This window comes from Coloeus monedula (assembly GCF_965178545.1).
Source record: "Coloeus monedula genome assembly, chromosome: 2".
Taxonomy (NCBI): Eukaryota; Metazoa; Chordata; class Aves; order Passeriformes; family Corvidae; genus Coloeus; species Coloeus monedula.
In genome coordinates this window covers 97,963,807-97,989,661 of record NC_138782.1, presented here as the reverse complement: position 1 = coordinate 97,989,661, position 25,855 = coordinate 97,963,807, and the positions used below count along the sequence as shown (strand labels likewise).

The 25,855-nt window shown below is 34.0% G+C and overlaps 1 protein-coding gene across 1 annotated transcript in view; it reads right to left on the bottom strand.

The window, feature by feature from the left end:
• The window catches only part of CSMD1 (CUB and Sushi multiple domains 1), a gene marked incomplete at both ends in the record, with an annotated part of 1,098,128 nt that overhangs the window by 22,974 nt on the left and 1,049,299 nt on the right, over positions 1-25,855 (bottom strand). Inside the window, 8 exons of the mRNA XM_082276664.1 lie at positions 985-1,158; positions 2,110-2,283; positions 3,610-3,789; positions 4,738-4,914; positions 7,125-7,307; positions 11,256-11,429; positions 13,007-13,195; positions 24,763-24,936. Of these exons, the coding sequence (XP_082132790.1) occupies positions 985-1,158; positions 2,110-2,283; positions 3,610-3,789; positions 4,738-4,914; positions 7,125-7,307; positions 11,256-11,429; positions 13,007-13,195; positions 24,763-24,936 (1,425 nt within the window). The remainder of the gene's footprint in view (positions 1-984; positions 1,159-2,109; positions 2,284-3,609; positions 3,790-4,737; positions 4,915-7,124; positions 7,308-11,255; positions 11,430-13,006; positions 13,196-24,762; positions 24,937-25,855) is intronic.

Below are 25,855 nucleotides of genomic sequence, written 5' to 3'. Positions count from 1 at the left end.
TGCACTACTTTCCCTGTGCTTCTATATTATATCATATTATATAAAATATAAACAGAAATGTCATTATTACATTTTCGAATTTGATTCTTCGCAGCAGACCTGAAATTTAGCTTTTTTAAGCCTTCTTGCCTCTGTAGACAAATATAAGTGTAAGATGGTTATCCAGTTTGCAAAAACTACAGACAGAATTTTTAATTCATATAAAAGAATTCTGTTGACTGTTATGTCTTCATTTAAAAATAGAGACTGCTTTCAATAATCATGATTACAACCTTTTCCCAGAGTGCCTGCCTCTTTCACACAACCAGTATCTCAGCCACAACAAAATATATAAATGGCTTACAATCTACATCTGAATATTTTTGTTTACAAGTATCAAAGAGATTTTTTTTTATTATAAAAATCAAATCATTTTCCCTAGCAAGTCGCACCAAGTGGAATTGAATTCTGAAGTCAGTGGGAGTTAAAGGTGCCCAGCATTTCTCTCAAGCTGATTGATGTAACATGCTAAAAGCCTACCAGCTGCACAACAGTCAATGAGAAACTGAGAGTATTTGGGGGTTCATCAGAATTTCAAAAGACCAGAGATGTACAAACCATGTTCACAAAGTCCAAAACACTTTGATTTAGGATTGATTCTGAAAAATGCCTTTAACTCTCCAGTGACAAAATCTGGTCTTTAATCTGCTACAGTCTTCTGCCTATCCAAGAGATTCTAAAAATAGATTGAACAAATTTATGCACTTGCACATATTGACATTCTGCATTTCCAGCAGACAAGCAATCATGTAAATTTACAAATTACTTCATATGTGATTGTGTTTATCCTAAAGTTTTTATATTCAACATACAACCTTATTTAACTCATTCTCTTATATTACACAGACATTTTCTATATTTGGATAGCTAATTGCAAGATTTATGATGGTGTAATAGTTTATCAAGAATATTCTCAGTATAAAATGCATTAGTGGTAGTTATTACCAATGCATGTTGGCTGAATTCCACTCCAAGTACCATCTGCTTGACAGAATCTTCTTGAAGAGCCTATCAGAATAAAGGGAGGTCTGCACTGAAAGCTAACTTCAGATCTATAGGTGAAACTTTTTCCATTGAGGCGTCCTTCTGCTGGAGTACCAGGATCCCCACAAAACACAGCTGATACATAAAAATGAAAAGAAAAAAAAAAAGGTATTAAAAGCTGCACGTGCCTTAACCTGAGCTATTCTACATTGTTTTACACACAAGGCAGGCATACTGAATATGAGTGTAAATGCTATGTTCATTTATCTGTGTAGGATTGTAGCTCTGCTCAATTCTTGACAGCAATTTAAAATTAATTTTAATTTGTCATTGTTATAGCTATTGTAAGCATAAAACTTAACCTGGAAAATAGACCTTTTAATTGAGACACTTAAATGTTGATTAGATTTGGATGACAAAATAATCCCGAAGTAGACAATGCTATATTGCAATGCTTAAAAATAAAACAATTTTTCACATCTGACACCCTCAGATGAGTAGGCTGGAATTTTTTTCCTTAATTAGATAAAAGCAAAAATGTTTACTAGGGTCCTGACAAGATTTCAAGCACTCAAACTGTTGAATTGACAGACTTAGAAAATGCTGAAAAACAAATACAAGCAAGATATGAGGGGATGCACTTGCCTTCAGAAAGAAAAAATTGCTTAGAAAGGCTATGAGTTATGAGCTTAAGGGTTAGCATCCTTGTTTTCACCTGTTAATGGAAATGGAAATAGGGAAGAAAAGAAAGGGAAAAGTGTAAGGGAAAATTTCAGTCATGCTCACCAAAGTCAAATTCAGAACATCCAAAGGATTACCAGTAAGGCAAATGCTGAGGGGTCCAATTAAATAACAAGAGATGGAGGTGACTTTTGGGGAAAGGAAGAAGACCGTGACCTTCAATAGGCACAGCCACTCAAATTTCATAAGGTAAGCTTTTTGGTACACGGAGGGAGAATCCTGCAGCCATTCGTATATTACCTGATGTAGCTGAGTCCTTTAAAAATTGTGATTCTGTGACTGTAGCCCAAGACAACTGATTGTAGCTTTGGTGAAGCCCAACACAACTACACCCTGAAAACTTACGCAAACATTGTGGGATGTCTCCGCGCCAAACTCCTCGCCCTTCGCAGGAGAGAATAGCTGTGTTAGACAGCTGATAGCCTTCTGCACAGCTGTAACTCACACTAGCACCCCAGTGATAATCAGATCCTTCTACTTTCCCATACAGTACTGTTGGAGGGGGGCCACAGGTAATAGCTGTGACAGAAAAGGAAAGTTAAAATTTCAAGAATTTATAGGGTTTAGGAATATGCAATATAATATACACTCATACATTTGAATCTAAAAAAAGTTATTTCAGGCTATTGTTCCAACAAAGCATACATGTTTTGACAAAGCAGCCTGTAACAGACAGAAAACTAATTTAAATACAGAAATAAAGACTTCGGGTTCAGGAAGTCCCAGAGTGCTAAGTTGCTAGAAGCCCAAAGAGTACGTAGCTTACCTAGTTTTGAATTTTTCCCTACATAGTCATTACTGATTATTTTTGGCAAGAGGTTACTGAGTTAGGTAAAGGTTTTCAGTGAACATTATCTCTTTCAATAAGTAAGTTTTTATCATTCTAAATTTCTAAATATTTGCATTTTCTTTTAAACTAATTTTGCAGCACTATTTAATATGACTTCACTCATTCACCTGCTCATTTTCTAAGGCTTTCCACACACAATAGTAATTTACTTTATTGGTAGTTAGGGGCTAAGAAATTATTCTGGTGTTTTCCACCAGAGTGCCCAAAATGATGAAATTTGGAATGTCCAAGTTTACATTTCCATATAATTTCTTTTAACAAAGAGCACAACCATAGAATCACTCAGCCAGTAATTTTCATGGCAGAAATGCAGTCAGTTGAATACATATGCCAAAATTTAATTAGTAGACTAGACTTAGACATCACAGTGAAGTGGTGCTAGGTGAGTTGGCAGCCTAGGTTCTTTATAAGCACAAGATGCCCTAGGCTGTTAAATGTACTCCGTAGGCTGCTGAAGTAGTGTTAACAATTTTCACCAGGCTGCCTTATTTGTCTTTCAGCCTCATCTCCACTATGACCTTCCTGCTAGCACTTGTAATTAGCTATTTGTGAACCATATTTTTGGCTGCTTATGATGGCTACAGCACTGCAACAAGGGAATCTTTGACAGAAAGCTTGCTTTGTAGAATCCTGTTACAGAATTTTGTCCATCTAATGCAAGAGAAATGGGCCCAAAGAGGAATATGGGTACTTCATTCATAATTTTTTAAGCTGAGCACTCTGACAGTCTTCATTGCAGAGTGATTTTGTTCTACTTTAGTCAAAAATGTCAGTATTTTAATTCCTATCATGCAACAGCATTTGTGCAAAATAAATACAAATTCTACACAAATACTTACCTAAATATTTTAGTTGCATTTGGAACATTAATTGCTCCAGAGAACATTTTGAAAGTTTTTTTTATAAATAAAGACACTGGTTACTGAATATCACATACATGTCAAAACCAGTACTTGTAAACCATTATTTGTTTATTTGTAAATTCAAAAGCTCACCTTTGCAAATGGGTTTACTCTGGTTCCAAGTGCTGTCTTTTACACAACGCATGGTAGATGAACTTGCAGGTTCCATCAGATATCCTGGATTGCACTGATAGCTGACTGTCTTATTAAACGTAAAATCATTTCCAAACTGAATGCCATTTGCTAATGCACCTGGATCTCCACAGTTAATCACTAGTGAGGAAAAGAAAAAAGGAATTTTTTAAAATAAACATATAACAAAACATAGAATCATACCTAATGTCCTTTCTTCTAGTGTAAAATACAAGAAAAGGTGTGTTTCTGTCAAGAAAAGTTATCTTTCTGAGGCATTTCAGCATGGACCAAATATTGTTTTCCTTTAACACAGTAGCCTCAGCTGTCATGCTCTACAGCTACTGCAGACTGTTAAGTTGGTGGTAGTTTTGACAGAACTTTTTCTTCCATCATACTGAGATCTTTGTCACATTAAGCCTAAAGTTGATGGTGCAATGCAATTCAAGCAGAGTTATAAAATGCCTCCTTTTTTTCCCTTTTTTATATTTATTTTCCTTTTTTTGTGTGTGTGTGAGACTGTACTGATGTACTGTGAGTCTGGCCTTGTCAGTGAGGCCAATGCTTGCCTTGTAGCACTCCTCTGGTCCCTGCCCACCTTCCCTGATGGAATAGCTCAGTCTTGCTGCTCTTTGATTCTTGGTCCTTAGCAGAGTGGTGATTGATCAGTTCTGACTCATTTGGCTTACAATGAAAACTGGCACAGTAATGTATACAATTATACAAAATTTGATTTTGAACTACCAGAACTTCCTCCTCTGAGCATAAGCCACAAGGAAAAAAAAGGAAAAAAAATGCTACAGGAAACTCTAAAGGAACACCTAAATATAACATTATGCTAAAAAATAGCTATATCACCAAGTTGACATTTCTGAGGTAGACAAATACAATAAAGAGAAGACAGTTCTGGAAGCATCTAGCATGTATTATAAGGGCATGTACCTTTAGATATATAAAAATATTCATGTATTACAAGCGAGGTGAGTGTGGAAAAATGTGTTATTTGATCTATCAAAACAATCATTGTCAGTAGGAAGGCTGGATAACTTACTATGTTAAACCTTTAGGGGAAGAAAATTTCTTTCTGACCTGTGCAGTCTGGAGCAGTGCCAGTCCATGTCCCATTAGCAGTACAATGTCTCGTAGTTAGCCCTGAAGTTTTGTAACCTTCCCAGCAGGCATAAATGACTGAGCTGGAGAATAATATTCCATCAGTGTATATTATCATACCATTGGCTGGCGTGCCAGGGTTCCCACAAGATACAGCTGAAAAGAAGAGATTTAAAAAAAAACCAATCAGTATTTCAATGATAGGTGACAAACTGGGATGAAAAAAAGGAAAAGAACAACTAGGTTAATAGCTCATCTTTTAAAACACTTATAGCAAGTTTTACTAAGAAAATATTTAATAGGTGTATTCTTGAATTAACATTTTATTTCTCTTTGTAATATTATTACTTGCATTTGTTTTATTTCCTTTTTTTCTCAATTGCTGATTCAGATAGTTTGTCCTTTTTTTCTACTCCACCCAATATAGTCACTGGAGCAAATAAAGCTCATTCAGGACTTTCTGACAGATCGGTACCTTTGTTTGGCCTTTTGGCACATTTTTCTATTCTCTTCCTGTCTTCTGGTATCTCCTTTTTCAATTGTAAAAATGTATAAATAGTAAATTATGATCTTCTTGTTCATTTATTTTTTGAATCAAGAAAAGAACAGACATTCTGTATTGGCCTCCATATCTTTTGGGCATCTATATCAATCCTTTAAGGCAATAATTATGTTTCAGCTTCATATGTCTGAGATTTGACAGTGGCTTACTTTAATTGCTTTGATTACATGTTGGGGTTTTTTTGGAAGGTTTAGCAGTGAGGGTTTTTTTTTTCCCAGTGGAACAACTGATCATCAAAAGAATTTGGGGTTTTGTTTTGAATTTTCCTAAAAACTTTTCTAATGACATTGCTCTTTTGAGACCCCCACCTAGAGTATTGCATCCAGCTCTGAGCCCCCCAGCAGAAGAAAGATTTGGACCTGCTCCATGTGCACCTGCTGGATGTCCCCCAGCATAACAGTTATAATCTCGTAATTAAAATATAACAGTTTTAAATTTTATGATTAAAACAAACACAATTTGCCAATTAAAAATTAGTCTACCATTTATATTTGGAATAATACCGTAATTACTTTCTAAAATCAGTTTTTAATCACTTTCTATGTATAAAATTTTCAAATAGTGAAGAGAAGAATTCAACAGGTTAGAACTTAAACTTGCAGGAATGAAAAGGTATTCTCCTCCTAATCTCATCCTTACTTAGATTAAATAGGAAACAATTGAAGGATTATAGAAAAATGGAAAGAAAGAGGCTTTTTTCTTGTTTTTCTTTTTTTTTTTTCTGAAAAGAGAAGGTTAAAACAAACACTATAAAGAAAGGGGGGAAAAAGCAGCATTTCAAACACTGATAATTGCCACTGACTTCTGCTGTCCTACTGTACTTAATGTTTTCATGTAAGGGAAGTAGAACAGATATTGCAAAACTTCAATTTTCTGCTGAAAATACTGATTCAAATACTTGTCCTGTGCCCACTACCATTTTTATACAGTTACGATGATATCTGCACTAAGAGAAGATTAATCTGTGTTGAATAATACTACAAAAGAACAATTTTTCTCGGGATAAAATGTGTAGGTAAAAAAATAAAAATATTTTCAAAAAAATTTTGTTCTATCTTCCATTTTATCATTTAGTTTAGGAGACAACAGTACTACAGAATCCATCAACTCTGATGAATTAGATGAAGTAACTTTTCAAATGTTCTTGGAAAATGAGAATTCATTATAAAACTCAAACTCTTCTATTACTGCTTTCCAATTTTAGCTGCACAAAAATGCAGAAATATTTTATTATGTTTAACTTATTTTAAAATGTGATTTTCAGAAATATTCTCCATTGCATTTCTTCTGAAAGAGGCAGCATAAAAATATCTCATTAGCAATTAGTCTAACTTCTGTGGAGAAATATGTATTAATTTATACTTAATTTATATACTAATTTATGCAAATTTATTTTATAATTTATTCTGTCTTCGATGCATAGATATTATATATAAAGAGAAGATGAAAGTTTGCTACAAAACAGATGACAGATTTATTTATCACTCAATTTTCATACCTTCAACAAAAGCATTTGTTTAGTCTTACATTTAACTCAGGTATCTATTATTTATTCTCAGCCTAAATATTTTTTAACTAAACTTTTTTTCTCACAGACTTCTTACAAATATATATTTCAAAACTTTAGCAGTTTGGATTTAAGTATTCAAGCAAAACATTAACTTCTTGCAAACTTTTTTCTATCACCTTTCTGCAGAATGTTATGAAAGCGTATTTCTGCCTAACAACATTTTTCAATCAAAGAATAAAAAGTCATTTGTAAGTGTGTCAATAATGTCAAAATGCCAACAGTATCAATACTTACCTTCACACACAGGCTGTATACCTGACCAGGAACCATTGAGCAGGCATGTTCGCTCTGCAGACCCTCGCAGCTGATAACCCATTTCACATGAGAAACGTAGCAGACTTTTTGTTTTGAACTCATCCCCCAGTCTAGACCCATGAGCTGGTACTCCTGGATCATCACAATAACCAGGATTATTTCCTGAAAAACACAACAGAGCAGAGTAATTGGCAGGGACATTATGTGCAAATACTCTCTTGCAAATAGTGCCACTGCATTGTTTCTGTTAAAATCAATTCCTTTCATTCAGTATTAAGGTGTGAAACTAAAGTCAAAGATGAAAATACATATCTTTTTACCCTGCTTCTTATTTCAGGCCAATACAGGCCTAAACACAGAATGTGATATAAATAAAAGCTAAAAGACAATTGAGAACACAGTAAGCACCCCTGTCACTTTTTGTCAGTTCAACAAATCTGTTGCTTTCTGACATAAATTATATTTTCTACACGTATTTTATTGTTTAACTTGTAGTGATAACTTCTTATAACAAAAATTAAGTAACAGCAAGAGTGAGGAGAACCATATTCAAACTTTTAGGAAATGCATTTGAAATACATATATCCACAGAAAATACTCCTGTCCCTCTGTGTCTGTCAAGAATGAAAATCTTATCCTCTAAATTTCTATGCAAATATTGGTTACAAATTTGGAAGAGAAAGGACGAGTTGCAAGACAGAGTTCTCAAAGATGTCCCCATAATTCTGATGAATCAGTCAACTGCCTTATCAAATAAAGTGGCTGTCACAGGAGATACTATACAAGATGGTTAAGGAAGCATGATCTCATTATCAACAATTTATTATAAATTTTGCTATAAAATGGTATATCTGCTAAATACTTATGTGTCTACATTGCAGTTCACAGCAATATTATCCTTTGTTCTCCACTTTTGAATTATATGTCTAGACTCAAATTCTATTGAAACTATGGGTTTTGATTTTGGGCCTTGATTTTATTTTTGTTTTTTTCTATTTTGGGTGTTTTTTTCCATTTTGTTTTTTTTTTTCAAAATATGTATAAATGCTTTAATAGTTTGAAGTCTGTATATTCTTACATGGGTTTTTCTTCATAGGCACCCTTCTCAAATAAAGGACAACATCTTAAAGAAAAAACAATACAAAATTTTTGAGAAAGCTCAAATACTTCATTTAGAATTAAAAGTTTTTATGTCAGAAAGCATGATTACACGTGTGTCATAAGGTTTTAGTTATAGCAAGTATGAGTGGATGCAATCATGATTTCACATAAAAGGAGGTCAAGACAGTTCCTGAATTCAAGGCTAACTTGCAGGCTTTGATTGTGTTCATTTAGTACTAGGTTCTTCTAGAATAGATTGTTCTTGTCAGCCTGCCCTACAGCATTTGGCCCTAGATTTCCTGGTGTAAATACATGCTTGTAAACAATGCGAGTGTCTTAAGTCAGCTGGTATACTCTGTCTACCTGTGTATGGTAAAACTCACTCTTCAAAACATGGTGGCTGCCTCCAAATTGACTGTTGAGAATGATCTCCAGCACACACACATTTGTAAAGTATTTGTGCATTGTTTGATGGACTGCCAGGTGTGATGGGTAAAAATTATTCTGGGGAGAATTCTAAGCGTATAATGGTCTCAGGGATCAAGCAGTGTCATCCATGACCTATGCCCTGGCACTGCTAAAGCCAAAGTCCAGATGTGGCCTCTGGATGCTATCTGCTTTCACTTATTCTGAGACATTACTATTTCACAGACATTTCTGTCTGCTTAAAATGTGTGAAATAAAATGAGGACTGTGTTTCAGGCTCCCACTGTGGCATGTTTACAGCATGAAACAGATATATCACATGTACTTTGGCTTGTGAATGAAAAGGAATTTTTCAGGGCAGAATGATCTAGGATTCAGAAAATTTGATGATGTCTCAGCTGCTTTGGGGCTTTGCTGAGGGAATTATTCCAGATGAATGACTGGATTTTTTTTTTTCTTGGACATACCTAGTTTTGACTTGGAGATAATTTGAACTGGGACCATGAAATTTTATAGTCAAAGGGTATAGACAAAGTCAGTTACAGTATTATGAAGGTCTAGACCCTCTCTTATTTATCAATGTAGAAGACTCTATATCCATTATTGAAAAATGAGTGAGTAATTTTAAACAAAAATGTCACCTATTGCTTAATTCCTAAGATACAAATGTCCATCATTGCAACAGTTCCCAGGTGACAGCAAATCCTGTGATCATATTTATCCCATCATAGAACCATCAGGCATTCAAACATATATTAATATATAATAAAGTAATAAATCCCATTCAGAAAGAGACTACAGGTTTTAAAGATTATATTTGGATTGTTTTTCACATCCCTGAAGTATAAAACCAATTAGAGTTCTCAGTCATCCTGGGCACAATCATTCTTTCATTGACAATATGACAACGAATTATTCATATTGGATTTTGATGGATTAATCTCCTGACTGTCTAACATGGAAAGTGTAGTTCTTTTTACAATTCTAAATACCTTAGGGAAATGAGACACCTTTTTAGCGTTTTCTTTGGTTTTTTTTGAGGATGTTTTTCTTTGCATTTTTTTGTATACAGCTAACAGAGACAGATTTTCATTTTCCCAGGGAATCATCTTGCTCTCAAGATGGTGACCCACTGTGTTCAAAGTTAGAAAATTAAACTCTGCATCAGTAACAATATTTTAGTTACACTAGACATATTTTCCCCACCATAGACGTGAGTATAATGCTCTTTAATGTTTTCAAAATCTATGAGTCTATAAAAATACTATCATATTCATGACTAATATCTGAAGAGTTTCAATAATAAGCAATTAAAATTCCCCTCCACCAACTCGAGATTTTTCCTTGTCGTGAGAAATGTTAGCTAATAGCACTAGATTGTGATATGACTCTTCAGGTCTTGGTGCAATTTCAGATCTGACATATTAGTCTGCATAAAAGGGTGAAAGTGACATAAATGTGAGCTTAAGATAAGCAAGAGAAGATTTCTTCTTCTGCAGCGATGCCTTTCAGGTCTAGGCATAGAGACCACAATGGTGGTGAGATCTATCAGTGTGAGAAGACTCTATTTCCTCCTTGAGCAGCAGAGAATAGAAAAGAAACAGTAGTGATTTAAATTCAGTTCCTTTTCTCAGTATTTCAAACTCTGCTCAGCATCCTTGCAGAATCAGCTCACAAATGGACCATTTTCAATGAAGACTTATTAAAAGCTTTTCAAAGTACTGAAAATAATTCAAAGTACCTTACACCTATTTAAATTTGGTCAAATCTGAATTGAACGACATTGAATCACATCAGACCAACAGTGGACACATCCAATAACTCAAGGGAAGTTATAAGATTGTATAATGGGTAATTATGAACAATTTTCTCACTAGAAAATTTTCTTCTAAAACCATTCATGTATTTGGTTTTTTATATACCAAAGTATGTAGACCTGTTTCCCTTACAAAACCTATTAATACGCTGTGGGTGTCCATAGTAGCCAATCCTTGCCTGAACACTTCAACAAAACTGTGTGATGTTTTATGGCTTCTTCTAGATTTGCATAGTCTAGGGGAGAATAAACTGTTCCTGTACTTCCTGGCAGCACCAAGAACATGTCAGACAGTTATGGTGTTTGCACATTGTCACAATAATAAAGTATATTTCTGCAAGTGAAAAGAGGAGCAAAATGTATGAAGTTTACCTTAATACCTTTGCTGTGGAGTTTCTTAATCAAAATTTTCTGATATAACAACCTTTGTTTACACAAAACAGTGTTCATAAAAATATAATGCAACACATGCATCCTTTTTAGGCAGAACTTGACCAGGCTTGAAGCACTGTTTTACTGCATATTCTATACACTGCAGTATACAACTACAGCACCTGGCTAAGGAGTGAAGTTGCATAGTAATGACAAAGAGAATGAGATAATTATGAGAATATTTCAATAAATGTGTGTGATACAGCTGAGTGGCTATTGGTGAAATTAAAATATAACTAGAAAAGAAACAAAACAAATATTTGACTAAAAAAATGTGTGAGACTAGCCTTACCCATGTGACAAGGTGACATTCAGATAATGGTTGGTATGAGTACCTGAACAGTGAGGGAGGGTCCCACTCCAGTGACTATCTTCTTGGCACTCCCTCGTAGAATTTCCTATGAGCCTTCGACCCGCTGTGCAAGAATAGTGAATTATGGAGCCATATGTAAATTTGTCTCCTGAAAGAACTGCATTTGCAGGTACCCCAGGATGTCCACAAGAAATGGCTAACAAAGGAAAGAGCACAACATTATGAGATGTTTTCATGGCACAGAAAAAAATCTGTTATAGCCTTTAAATACAAGGCTGGTTCCACAAATAATACACCTCTTTCTGGATTTCAACTATTACATAGATTCAGTTATGTTGTTGCTAGACATGATTTTTTGGTCATTTGTAAGATTAAACACAAAACTACATATAAAACTAACCTATCCAGGTTAGCCTTTCTCTAAAAATATAGAGCTTTCTTTCCTCATTCATTTCTGTTTATGATCCTTCCCTACAAATAGTACATAGTATTTTGGCTAGGAATAGGAAGGAAGACACCAAATAAGGCTAATGTTGCAATGTGCTTGTATATTGCAGATAGAATAATATAAGTAGCTTTATTGTATCTACAACTAGGTACAGTTAAAGCAGTACAGTGAAATACAATATTTATTCTGTAATGTTATTATAGCAATGTGATGAACTAGAGTGAGCAAGAGGAAAATGGATTACTGATAATTCTTATAATTTTAAATCACACTTATTTTTCTAAGATACAAAAAGTAAGGCACATGCTTGCACCAGTAAAATATTCTTGCCAAACTGAAAAATTATGCAGCCATTTTGTATTTAAAATGGTGTATTTTGCCTAATTCTTTTACTACTGAAATGTGAATAAACCCACTTTTTCAGTTTATACTCCTACTGACAGATATTTAAAGCATAGTTGCGAAAAAACAAAACAAAACTGCTTGGGTCATATGAAGATTAGGTACATAGTAGTAATAAAGAAATAAATTCACCAACCTAGTGACATTAATTGCTCTGGTATATAAGTGTAAATCCATGAAATAAATAATTTTAGTAAAAAATCACAATTCTGTAAAGCAAAAACTTTAAAATCATCTGATATGTTTCAAATTAAAATATACTTTCGTTTCATCTAATATTTCCTATAATTGGGTTGAAAATCAGAAATCAGGTCAGAAAATTAATGGTGATCAGAGGAGAAAAATATCTCAATGAAAATTAAACTCAGGCAAGCTGGTTTTTTTAACGATATGAAGCTTACTGATTATAGGAAACACCAGATTTCTTCCCTCTCTGAGGAAAAAATGATGGAGGAAGTATGAAGTGATGTTATGAAAAGACCCTCTTGAGCAAAATTTTTCTACACAACATTTCACAGATTTCTTCTCACATATACACTATGAGTCTGTGAAAAATGTAACTATCTGATATAGGCATTAATGGGTTTAGACTATCATTCTAAATTATAACACATAAATAATAATTTTAGATTTCCCTAGCTGTTTCCAGATACCTTAACAATTTACCAATAGGGGGAAATTCACGTTAACTTCCTGGCATTTGAAATAATAGTTCCGCAGTTCCCTGGAAACACATTTATAATAATGGAAAGTTGCATCATATCTTGTCTTAATGTTTTCTTATTGAGATGTACAATTTGCAATATATTGATCTTAAAGTCCACTTTTTTCCTTAATAGATGGCTACATTGGTTTTTTTTTCCTATCATGATTTAAAACCATGCACCACTCTTTAATGCTAATCCAACCAAATGGATACCTACACAAACACTTTGGTAATGATCTATCCCATAATCCATTAGCTTTACAGGTCAGTGCAGATGAGCCCAGGAGATAAAAGCCTTTCTTGCAATGGTATGCCACACTTGTTCCGTACTTGAAACTTTCAGGATAATTCTGCTGTCCATGACGAATTGCATTCTCCACAAAGCCAGGATCAGAACAGTTCACCACTGCAAGAGAAACAGTATTCATCACTGATGCAGAACAGCAATATCATAAGTGTAGCAATGATTTTCATTACTTCACCAGCAGCTTGTGACTGTGGTTCATATGTGGTTCCTTTGTGGGTTTTATACGACTTAAATATCAGAAATATTGACTCCTAAGTAGGACTCTAGATCTTCTTGCTTTGAAATTAATACTACATTTTTACTCCAGTTCTTGTATTAGTCTTGCACAAGATACATAATATCAAGTATACAACTGGTTCAAAGATAAAAGAGAAATTGGAGGAATTTTTTATGGTTCCCTTGGTAGGCTTAGTTTGGTCTTCTATGTAATTTTTTGTGAAGGAATATATATACTTTAAATAACACTGATTTTTTTTTTCTAATTTCCTCTAATGAGAAAAATTGCTTCAAGTATTAACAAGAACATTTTCTTCTATTAATGTGTAGAACAGGAGAAGGAAGATGGTGAAAAATCAAATATTTGATAGAGGAGCAGGAGTGGGGGTGAGCACCAAAAAGCATGATGTCATTTTTTCAGGTAGCCATTAAAAACATAAAAATTTATGGGCTTTGTCATGACTGTTTAGTTTTTATATAAAATATACTTACCCATCCCACTCCTTCATTTTATACTCTGCAGTGAATGTAGGATCACAGAATCATTTAACAATTTGGGTTGGAGGGGACTTTTGCAAACACCCAATTTTGCTGTCTGTTAATCTGGAAACTAGATGAAAAATTATAAATACCTACTCCTTCTCTCCCCTGTCTTTACTCTGAAGATAACAGTATAAATAAACTAAAAAAAAAAAAGACTTAAAATATTATTGGTATAATAAATTAAAGCTCATCGAAGAACCACAGGAATCTACCTTTCAAGTATGTAATCTAGTTCAAATCGATTTTCATGAAAAAGAAATCAGTGGAGAAGAATATAGATAAGATTATAATTTTAGAGGTAGGACATACATAGTTCCTAATGAACTAGTTTTTACTCCTGAATAACTTTTTTTCAAAAGTTTAAGTTTTATCATACATGGAATTTAAATTTGCTGATTAGATAATACACTAGAAAAAGGCAGCTTTTGCAAATGTTCATTCATTGAAGGGACATTTCATTCAAACAGCTAAAAAGTATCAGGATTTTAGAAAAACATTAACATAATAAAATTTAATCTGGAGCAAAGTCCAGTTATAATTTATTTCTCTTTAGCTTTTAAAGCCATGATCTTAAAAGTGTTAAATGTTCATAATTTCAACTTCACAATTCTAGCCAAACATACACTTATGTCTGAAGAATTCCCCATATGAATCCAAAGTCTTCCTTCACAAAAATTATTTTAGAAGCAATATTTGGGGAAAAGAACTCTTTTGGAAAAAAGAAACCCATTTTTCATCTACCAATTGTTATTAAAAACACCGATAATACAATTACACAGAAAAGTCACATATATTTTAAAAAATTAGGTATTACAGTGATGCACACAAAGCATTAAAAAGGCATTATGTACAATGATTATGTTCAATGAGAGAGACCCCTTTTTTTTTTCTTTTGTTCCTGAGCAGTAGTAAAACTTGAGAGTCTCCAATTCCTATTTGTTTTATGGCAAATCCTATGAAATAATTCACCAGAGAAATTACATTTCGCTTACATTATAATAGTTTAGCTTGTATTTCATACTACCAACACAGCGTTACAACTGTAAAATTTTATACATAAATCAGATATGTTCAGGTTAAATAAATATGTGTTTAAATAAGATTTCATTGACAGAAATACCTCTTTAGCTCTTGACTTTTTTTTCTGTCCCAAAAGACAGGGAAAAATATAAAGTCTTAATATCTCACTGCTGTTTGAAAAATGTGAAAAATTTGCATGTGGAAGTCTATGTCTTTGTACTTGCTTTGTAGAACTCTGAAAATTCTTTCTTCTGGGGATCTCCATTTAAGAATATTATCAGGAGAAAATGCTTTATTCTTTTTACACGACACATACTTTGTTACTGTTTTTTTTCCATGGTTACTAATCTTTGTCAGCTAAGTCTAATTCTTTCACTGGCAATATAACTATCATTGTAGAAGAGGGACGCATGTGAAAGTCTGTAAAATGTACAGTCCACTGACAGGAAGCCTTACCAAAGCATTGAGCTAGGTCTGAATGAGCTCATATGCCTGTAGTCACAGTGCAATTCTTTCTTAGAGAAACTAGCACAGTTCCCAGAAGCAACACATGCTGCATCCTAATTAACCCTGTTTCTTAGGCAATTAGACATGCTGTAGTGCTGGGTAGATGCTGCTGTAAAGACTCTGCTTTTGGAACTGGCCTGCATCCTCTGCATAGTTATAAGCTGCCTTGTACAAATACATCCTTAAACTCAAATTTTCCACATATATATATATATATATATATATATTTATACATTCCTAAATATTTGAATACACATCTGTATCAGCGTGAAGAAAGCCAGCACTTGTTCTTTGGCATGAGGCCAGTAGATGGTGGCCCAGTCAATGCCACTGTGCTCTGCTACCCTCCAGAACAGGGTGAATTTCTCTGAACTGCTCATGAAGAATGATCCTGCTGTCCATACTAACCCCGGAGCCATGCTCTAAACAATTCCTGTGAATGTGCCACTTGGTTCAAATAAGAAGCCATCTAAATAAGTAGAGGCAATTCAGCTCCCATGCCAGGCACTGTTTAATTTAAAAATATAGATTAATTTAATTTCAAACACAGAAGTGACTATTCCAAAATCTTTCTATTTAGCAAAAACTATTTTTTATGGTAATTTGATTCCCAACTTCACAATTACACAATATCACTATTGTGATCCATCATATGAAAAACGAATGTCCAGGGCTGTATGGAATGTTTGTACTGGTGCAGAATAGAACTCAGATGTTCTTGGGACTTATATCCATGTTCTAATCAGTACACCATTTTGCAATGAAACTTCATATCAAAAAAAGTAACTACAGCAAAATAATACTTTTCCATTCTAAACTGGGCATACACAGCTTAAACAGGACATACACTTTTACAGTAAAATTTCATTAACGAATACACAAAACTAGTGGAAATTTGCATGAGGACACATACTACTGGATTTTTCCCAAGCTATAGGACAAGATTCATATTGTTTGTCAGATTAAGCATCTTATGATGTCAAAAGAATCTTCATCCATGCAATCTATATTTTTAGTTTATTTTCTGCTGGGATTTTTGTGTGGTTTTGTTTGGTGGTTTTAGGGTTTTTAGGCTTGTTTTTTGGGGGATTTTTGTTTGTTTATCTGGTTTGGGTTTTGTTGCTGTTATTGTTATTTTGTCTGAGAATGAAGTTGCCAATGCTCTGGCATTCTCTTTGATGGAACGGGAAGGACAGTAGAGATCTACAGGCACAAACTTTTAAAAGAAATTGCCTTCCAGAGCAAAAATGTAGACAATTTGTCAGGGCTTCATAGACTATCAGTCACAAAGAAATCTCATTTGAGAGTTGTGGGAACTCCAGAATATCAGAAAGTACTATTTTTTAACTATAATATTGAATGCTTATTGTATTTCTAGATCAAAGTGATAAACAGTGAAATACTGCACAGATAAAAACTGTGTGAAGGAAAAAAACCAGTAAAATAAACAGTGAAACACAATTTCAGAATTTCTTCAAAAGAAAAACCAAAGACTGTTTATTTTTCACTGCAATTTAGATAAAATCATTGCTATTGAACTCAAATATGCACAAGATTAGTTGAAACCAAGCATTGAAAGTAATAGTTCAAATTATTTCAATTTTAATCTCAGAATATTATAATGAAACAGAAGAAAAATCTGATGCATGCTGCAAAATTCTTGCATTTATTGAAGGTTTTGTACATTCATGAATGCAATTATTTTCAAGTATTGTTCTCATCCTATGGATTACTCAAGTCTTTCCCTAGGTTTAATTTTTAACAAGCATTCACAAGAGCTGTCACTTTTTTTAGTGAAGTTGAGATTATTAACGTAAACCAATATCAAATATAACTGCTTAAAATTAAATCTTTGGTTTAACGGGTAAGTGTGCCAAGTTAGCTTATGGAAAGTCAGTATTAGAAATTAAAATGAACTTTGTTTCTTGAGAATATGCTGTCCCAAAGCAATTCTAACTGAACCATCTTTGCAAGTCAATAGGGAGAACAGAAAAACTTAATTCTCCATGCAGACCAGAAATATGGAATATTCTAGGAATACATTGCAGTCCCAAAGTATCAATTTGTCTGTGTGATACAGAGTTCTCACTCCAGTACCAGCAGTATCTGTTTAGACAGCTCAGTGATGAATGAAATACAACAGTCACCAAATGCATAATTTAAGCATGTGCTCTGTGAACAAAATTCTTGCAGCATGCATGAAGTCTTATCAAATGATTATGCAAGAGAATACCATCCCTCAAGTTAAAAAGTAACAATTATGCCTGCAGTGCCACTTAAGATCAGCTATTGGTTTTTGAATATATACACAAGTGTGCTGTTGCTAAGAAGGGCAGCAGTAATGAGTACTTTAGAAAAGAATTTGAGTTGGCTGGCATACAGAACTAAGGCAGCATTTTCCCCGATTGCCTTTCACCCTGGGGACTCAATTGTAAGTCACAGTGAGAGTAGACAGAGATTGCTTTCTCTCAATGACACCTGTCAAGGGTTACATGGGAAATGAATTCTGTCAGTCTTGGTTTAGTCTTCTGAGAAAAGCTGGAGAATGCTCCAAGTCTGCCCTGATAACTTTGGAACCTCACACTGAGTAGATTAAAACCCTTGAGCACAAAGAAGTTAAAAGATCATGTCAGAGTCTTCTAGGGCAGCTTTCTGTTAAAAAGTTGAATGAGCATCAAAAAGTACGTAATTCACAGTATTTCATTTCTTGTTCTCACTCTCTCTGTTTTTTCTTGACAGAAACAATCTTAAGCTTCTTTTATAAACTTTCATATCTGATCAACAGTATTTTTAAACTTTTTTTTATTTGAAAAGTATTGCATTAATGTTGGTGTCTAGAACATGTTTAGGGAATGACACTCTAGAGTGAATGAAGAGTAGAGAATTCACTCTGATTTTATGACAAGTTTTTAAAAATGCTGGCTATAAAAAGAAAGCAAGCACTGCTTGTGAAAGCATTATGACAAAACTTCCAGGAAATGGAGTTTTAGTAAAGATCAATGCAAAGTCAACAATAAACAAGAATGAAAACTTCTCAGATTTTGCCAGAAATTACAATAGCAAAAGAAAGATAAAGTACTTACCTGTTGCTTTCCTCTACATGTGTTGTCTGCAAGCAAATTCATTTTTGGGCATCTATGTACAAGTAGTGTTATCAGAACAGCTTTTGTCAGAATAGCACAAACTCTGGGGTCATGACTTATTTTCTTCATTTTAATCAGAACTTTGTTTTTCACCTGGATGAGGAACTCTTCAGTTGCCTCGAAAGATGTTTCTACTACCTTCTGAAATGTCTTTGCCTGATTTCCTGGCTGGTTTCACTCCAGAGAGGGGCATCTTTGCCAGATCAGGGGAATATCTCAGACACCATATGGCATCTCCCATGGCACCTCACCTCTTTATTTAGGAAACTTAGTCAAGTGCAAGTTATCCTTCTGAAGAATATCAACATGCTATCAACATGAACAGATTAGGTTTATCTGACATTTAAGTATAAAAAAGTCACAACAAAGGGCTCCAACTCTGGAAAAAACAAAAGTGAATAAAATGCATTTCTCAGCTAATATGAATCTTTGACTCCACCATAGATGGAAACAGCTTGAATTCAGAGCTGCTTTATCTTTGGATGAGAAGAATTGGTCATCAGTCTCCATCTCTCACACCTTTCTATCAGCTGCCATCAGAATTGTTATTTTTCTTGTCAGTAGAAGAGTGGAACGTATTACTACTGGTTCAAATGACATAACCACTAAAGAGAACACGATAAAATTAGCGATTCTTTGTATATACTGGATTCTCAATAAGACATAAAAGTCTAATTAAACTTTTCAAGAATCTATGAGTAATGAAATAAAGATAAACCTTTCAAGTTAGAAATTCAGTACAAATCCAGTATAAATAAACAGACCACCTGAATTCCTTATTACTAACAAATAACCTGGACTTACTGATACAGACTAGAGAATGTGAGCTAACTCAAATGTTTACAACTTCGCCAAATGGACCTTCCCCTCAAAATATTTCTGGTCTTAAGAAACACACTTCTAATAGGAGAAAAGCTTTTAAATCTCATTTATAAAAAGATAAAAAGAATTCTGAAGGAAACAGTAGCAAAGGATATCCACCTTTCCTGATACAGATCATGAATATGAGTCTGCCTTAATAGGGGCAGAAAGTGTGGTGTTTAATACAGCGGTTCTTACTTCAAGTATAATGTATGGCAAAATGACCTGCAGCACAATCAGGAGTGCAGAGCCCTGATGAGACCATTTGATTCGGTTCCCATTTTGGTGGTTAAGAGTTATTGTGAAAAGTAGACAGCATGGAGATTGGCTTTCTATGCTTCCAAAGAATAAATAGAAAGTGGTATCAAACTGCTAATGGAAAAAAATCCACAGTGAACTTACTTGGCTTAGGATTTAATATTTTCATAACTAGTTCTGGGGTAGCACATTCAGGTTGCACCAAGCTCTACTCAGGCAGGTTTGCAGAACAGAATAGAGATCTGGGTATTGTAATTTTTCTGATGCCATTTGATTCCAGTTTAAAGGCAAGTAAACTACTTGACCTGTTCTTTATCAAATAAATAAAGGTAAAGATAGAATTCATTTGGAGAATTACAAATTATGAACTTTAAATTATACTTCACTGACCTTCACATTCCAGAAGAGTTTATTGCCAATCTTTAAAAAATACTAAATCTATTGAAAGGATTAAATATAAAATTTTAAACAGATACTGCTGTTTAAATAATTAAATAAATTTGAGGGTTCTATCTCACAAAGTACCTAAACATCATAACATGCCATTTTTTCCACTTGTAACAGAAACAGTGGGAACATAGTTTTTCCAAGGCATGGGTATTTTAAGAATTATGTTACCTCAGAACACAGGTCCAAATCAAATGCTAAAAAAATAAATGTACATTTTAAGAGACTAAAGGTTTTACTTGCTGAGCCAAAACAGTCAACCAGAACAGATAAAAGCATTTTCGATTAGGGGGAAATATCATTGCAAAGTAATTCAGTGCCTTCAGTGCATTTACGATATACAAAAATATTAAAAGCCTTTGTCTCATACAAGTTTTTGTCATATTGCTCTCAAGTAGCAGATATGATCTTTTGTGTGCATTACTTTTTTCTTAGCCAAAAAAACCCATATAATTGCCTTGCTAAATATTCTGTCACTGATTACTTAGTTAACCTGCTATTGACACAACAGGCAGAAGCAATGCATCATTGGAAAAGGGTGCCTAAGAACTGCTCCAGCTTTATTTTCCGAAAATATCAAGGTTTCCTATGCATACATAACAGCTCAGTTTCAACATAAAATAAAACAAAACAAAATAAATAAATAAATAAAAGAAAGTAAAACAAAATAAAATAAAATAAACTTCTGCAATAGCTTCAAGCAGCAATCTTTAATTTGTAGTACTTCATGTACAGTCTCAGCCAAATGAAGCCAAGTTCATTATTGACTCAGGTGAACTCAACCGAGGTTTGAAAGAAAGGTCATATGTAAAATCTCTGTTGAATTAAATGATACAGGTTTGCCAGGAACATCAATCCTTTCCCAGCAGCATATTTATTTAAAGAGCTGGAAGATTTACTTTCTTTGTAAACAAATTCATAATTCATTGCTAACAATGAACTTTAAAACAAATGTTTTCCACCCATTAGATAAAAGGCAATTTTAGAAGTAAAGGCTTATGCCAGAAGAAATGCTATTGCCTGTTTAGGTAAGTTCTAATCAATTCACTGAGACCAAATTTTGCATAGGAATATTATTGTTGGTGTAATTATATAGCCTTTAGTCATAAACTCTACAAAAATACGTGAACTTGGAATTGACAACTAAAGAGTTTGCCCAGGGCTTTGTCCAGTTAGGTTTTGAATAGGAATGGAAACTCCACAATGTCTCTGGGAAATTTATTTAGGTGTTTTACCACCCTCACATTTAAAAAGCTTTTCATTACATGTGGTTTTGTGTCCCTTGCATCATGTAGTTTCAGTGAACACCACTGAGAAGTCTGACCCTCTTTTTTTACACTGTCGCTTAGATAGTATGGATGATAAGCAACATTCCCCTGAGCCCTCTCTCCCCTATGCTGAACAACCCCAACTCTCTCCTCAAATCACAGGTGAATCCATGAGAAAACTTTGTTTCTCTAAAATGTGTTTAGGAAAGGGCAGAATACACCAGAGAGAGAAGGCCACACACACACACATACACACGCACACACAAATAGTGAGAAGCAAAAAAAGGGACCACTGAGTTTAGAGGAGAAGGCAGTGCATGAGGGAGTAGATACTTTCTGCAGCCTGCAGAGAACACGTGCAGAGAAGAGAATTGAGAAGGAACAGCAGAGAGAAACTGCTACATACTAACTGCAAGGTCAACCCACCACTCTAACCTAAAATAAGAAACAATACCAATTATCAAGGCAATTATTACAACACTTAGTTTTTCATAAAATTGAAATAATTGAATAAAATTGAAATAAGACATAATAATGTCTAGATCACAGATGCATATATTAGGAGAATGGTATAGAACTACTCTAACACTGATATGCTTTAACTGAAGTGGATATTGAGTATTCCCTTTATACTACAACTAAATATCTTCTGGTGCACAAATACATTTACAACAGTTATTGTTACTTTAGATAGTATATTCCTCTCCAGAAGGAGAGGTTTCCTGGACAAATTGCAAACTTCACAACAACTTTTTCACACCCTTTAAATCCGTTAAACTTGGTCATGGAGGTGAGCAGCTACAGTGTTATCGTGATCAGCAGCAAAGTGCTCTGGGTTCTAGTGGGGTGCACAGAGCAGGTGACAAAATTAGCTCATGATTGAAGAGATACAAGATGGTTACTGAAAAATATATGCTTCTGTAGAGAAAGAAATACTGAGTGAAGAGAAGAATGAAGTGAAGAAACACTGAGTGAATGGCAAAAGTCCAGCTTCACACCATTTGCATGAGAATAAACACAACTGCAAATACTCAACTAAGGGAACTCTAGGCCACTCCATTCTGGTAGGAGTTTACCATTCTCAAGTGAATGGATCTTGGCAGAGTTGCATCGATAATACTCGCTCCTTTCAGAAAACCAATCTTCCTAAACAAGATTTCAGACCATAAATTGGCCTGGATCAAACTCAGATTCATGTGAATAAATTTAAAAAGGACAATGAAAGTAGACTGGAGAGACAACTGAAATAATGTTGCAGTAACTGTGTCTTAATTCTTATGTTCTTTTTGTAAAATCTGTCTTTGCACTGTTTTGCCTTGCTTCCACTTCGATTTGTTTTCCTTTTAATAGATGTAATGGAGTTCAATGTAAATAGCTGAATAACTCAGCTTGTAAATGGGGTTAAACTTCAGTAAAGCTGTTCAATTTCTGCCTCTGACAGTCAAACAGAGCAGATTCCAATTGCATCTATAGTATAAGTGAAAAAGTTTCCAACAAATAAAACCTTACTTAAATGCCTCACAGACGAGACAGATGAGTTTGTTCGCTTAGGTCTAGCAAAACAAAACAGTATAAAAGGGAAAAAAAGTACATGAGCCTAAATAGGAACAGTTTGCTAATTCTTGTTTGTCTGTTCCAATAATTATATTGTTATGTTAGTTAACTCACTTGAATAAATTCTGAGGGTAGTAACTGAGGGAATTGCCATCTCTTTATTGTTTTAATGAGAATGAAAGATCTAATTCCACACACACTGAGCTTGAAATTGCATCAGCTATCTCTGAAACATTATGATGAGCTAATCACCAAAGATAATTATTATTCTTAGGAAAAACAGTTGTAATACAATAAGATTTTTAATAAACCAACAGGTGGAGATAATAAAGGTACAATAGCTGAAGTTAAGTTCTTATTATATGATTTTTAGTCCCAATGTTGTATCCTTAGAATGACTTTTCTGCCTGCAATTTCCTTTCGCCCATAAAAGACAAGTTACAGAGAACAAAAAGCATAGTACTTACACTGATTTAACATTTTTCTAGTGAAAGAAAATACTCAAGAAAAGCTTAGTAACCATTGCATTTCTGGAGAAATTTTTGTGTTCTATTTCTTTGCGTGTTCCATAACAGACATAGCCATCGGATGCTTTCAAGACACTAAGCATTTTTAAGTTTGTTTTTGGTTTGCATATTTGGAAATTAGAACTGTTATTAACATTTAAAAATGACCCCAGAATTCCAGCTTTGAATATGACCAGGAACAACATTTGTAAATTAGAGCCATTGAAATACATTTCCTTCCAGAGCCTTCACAAAAAGAGCACTGAAGGATATAGAGCATCTCAAAAAGTTTTCCCCAGGTCTTTGAAATCTTTCGGTATATCTTACATGATTTACCTCATGTCCTGCCTTTCACTTCTCTGTCAATTTGTATCTATGATTTAGGCAGAAGATACTCAGTCTGCCTCAGTGATTCAAAAGAAAATGTTTCACAATATCATTAAATATCAGTATCCTACTGGATTTAGCATTGAGAAAGTATGTACTATAGCAGTAGAAGCTATTTTGGGGCATATAAAAACAATAAACTAGTGAACAGATTTTAGGTGTCTGATAAAGACATTGGTGGAACAGACCAAAGGTGGGCTGTTAGCTCCATATTCTGCAACAATAGACAAACATTAAAGAAAATAAATAAAAGCAGTGGTCAAAAATGGAAGGAGTAAAACCAGGTTAACTTCAGAGACTTTTAATCTTAATTACACTACTGTGATCTGGATAAAGAATTCAATCAGAGAATTGTAGATTGTGTTTTAAAATGGTTTTTGTTTGTCCATTCCTAATATGTAAATTTGATACAGATTTCCTCATATCACAAAATTTTGCTGCATTCTCATATATCTAACATGCCCATCTTACCCATAGCACACCAGTAATGAAGCTCAAATGTCTTTGCAAAAAAACCAAGCAGAATTAAATCCTACTTTATCCCTTTTTTTTTGTGGGGTAAGAAAAATCAGGTTTCACATCTCTCAGGTATTGCTAGGAAACAAAAGAATTAATACTGTTTTGATACATACATATTCAATTTTATAATTACCATTTATGGAAACTGTACTAAAATGCAGCTAATTCAGGCTAGACAGGCAACTCCAATTTATTAGTGTAATGTAACTTTTGTGATACAAAGTTCACTTTATATGTCTATAAATTAAATGCTGGTGATTGCAGTCTGAGAAGTTCTAGGTAAAATACTGAAAAGCATAGGCTTCCCCAACATTCAGCCCTAACAACAATCTCCAATACAGACATGCAGAAATTCAAATAAAGGTGGGAATAAATTCCTAAAGGACAGACTCGTGAATTATATCCCAGTATTTTGAGGCAGGGTAAAACTTTCTTACCTCGGCAGTTGGGTAAAGGACTACTCCACTGCCCATTGCTTCGACACTGTGCTCGAGAAGCACCCTGAAGCAAGTATCCAGCGTTGCAAGTAAAATTTACCACATCGTTTAAATTGAACTCACTGCCATTAGTCATTCCGTGAGCCGGATTCCCAGGATGGCCACATGTGATTGCTGTTAAAAGAAAAATAGGCAGGTTAGCATCTAAGTGAAAAGTACTGATCCATGGAATCACTTGCAGGTTGGAGCTCTTTTGGTGTTTTGGCTCTTAGGTTTTTTTTTTTTTTTTATTCCCTTCTGAATTTGGCTTTGACATTTATACAAGACATATAAGAAAAAGAATAGGATATATTTATTGAGAATTCTTTACTGCCAGGAGAAAAAATTTATTTTTTTTTAAAAAATCTTAGAACGTACTTTTTACTTTATGTTGAAAGTTGTAATAAAAATAAATTTAAATCTCTATTTTTTATTTATATATATATACACAAAATATATGCATTTTCATACACATCTGATATGTATTAGACCTTTAAAAATGCATATAAAAAGTCCTACTAATACCGATAAAGGAAAATATTTATTCCCAGCAAGCTTAAACATGTAGTAGTGCCAAATGAAGTTGATGCACTATTTCAGAACATTCTGGAGTTCTGAAGCATTACAGTTTCAAAGATCTTGCATTGCTTTGCTGAAATAGTGATTCTTTTAGTTTGATTTTCTTATGACAATAGAGAAATCATTTTTGGGAGTAAATTTTCCCCATTTTATATATTACGTATGTTCATTTTGCTAATACAGAACTTGTACAATAAGCTTATTACGGTCAAGCTCTAGCTTTCCATGTGACAAGATGTTAAAATATTATAGGAAAATATAGAAAAGCATAGATACTGACAATGTAAAATCAGATTGTACATATACACATGCACAAACAGAACTTCTCAACTCTGTGCTAGTGTTTATCATACTTGAATAAATAACCTGTACACAGGTTTATTTTATCTTTTGATTCTGTTGTGCTGCTACTCATGAAGAACTAAGCAGAAATCTTCTTACTTCCTATTAACTCTCAACAAGCAGCAAGTGGAAA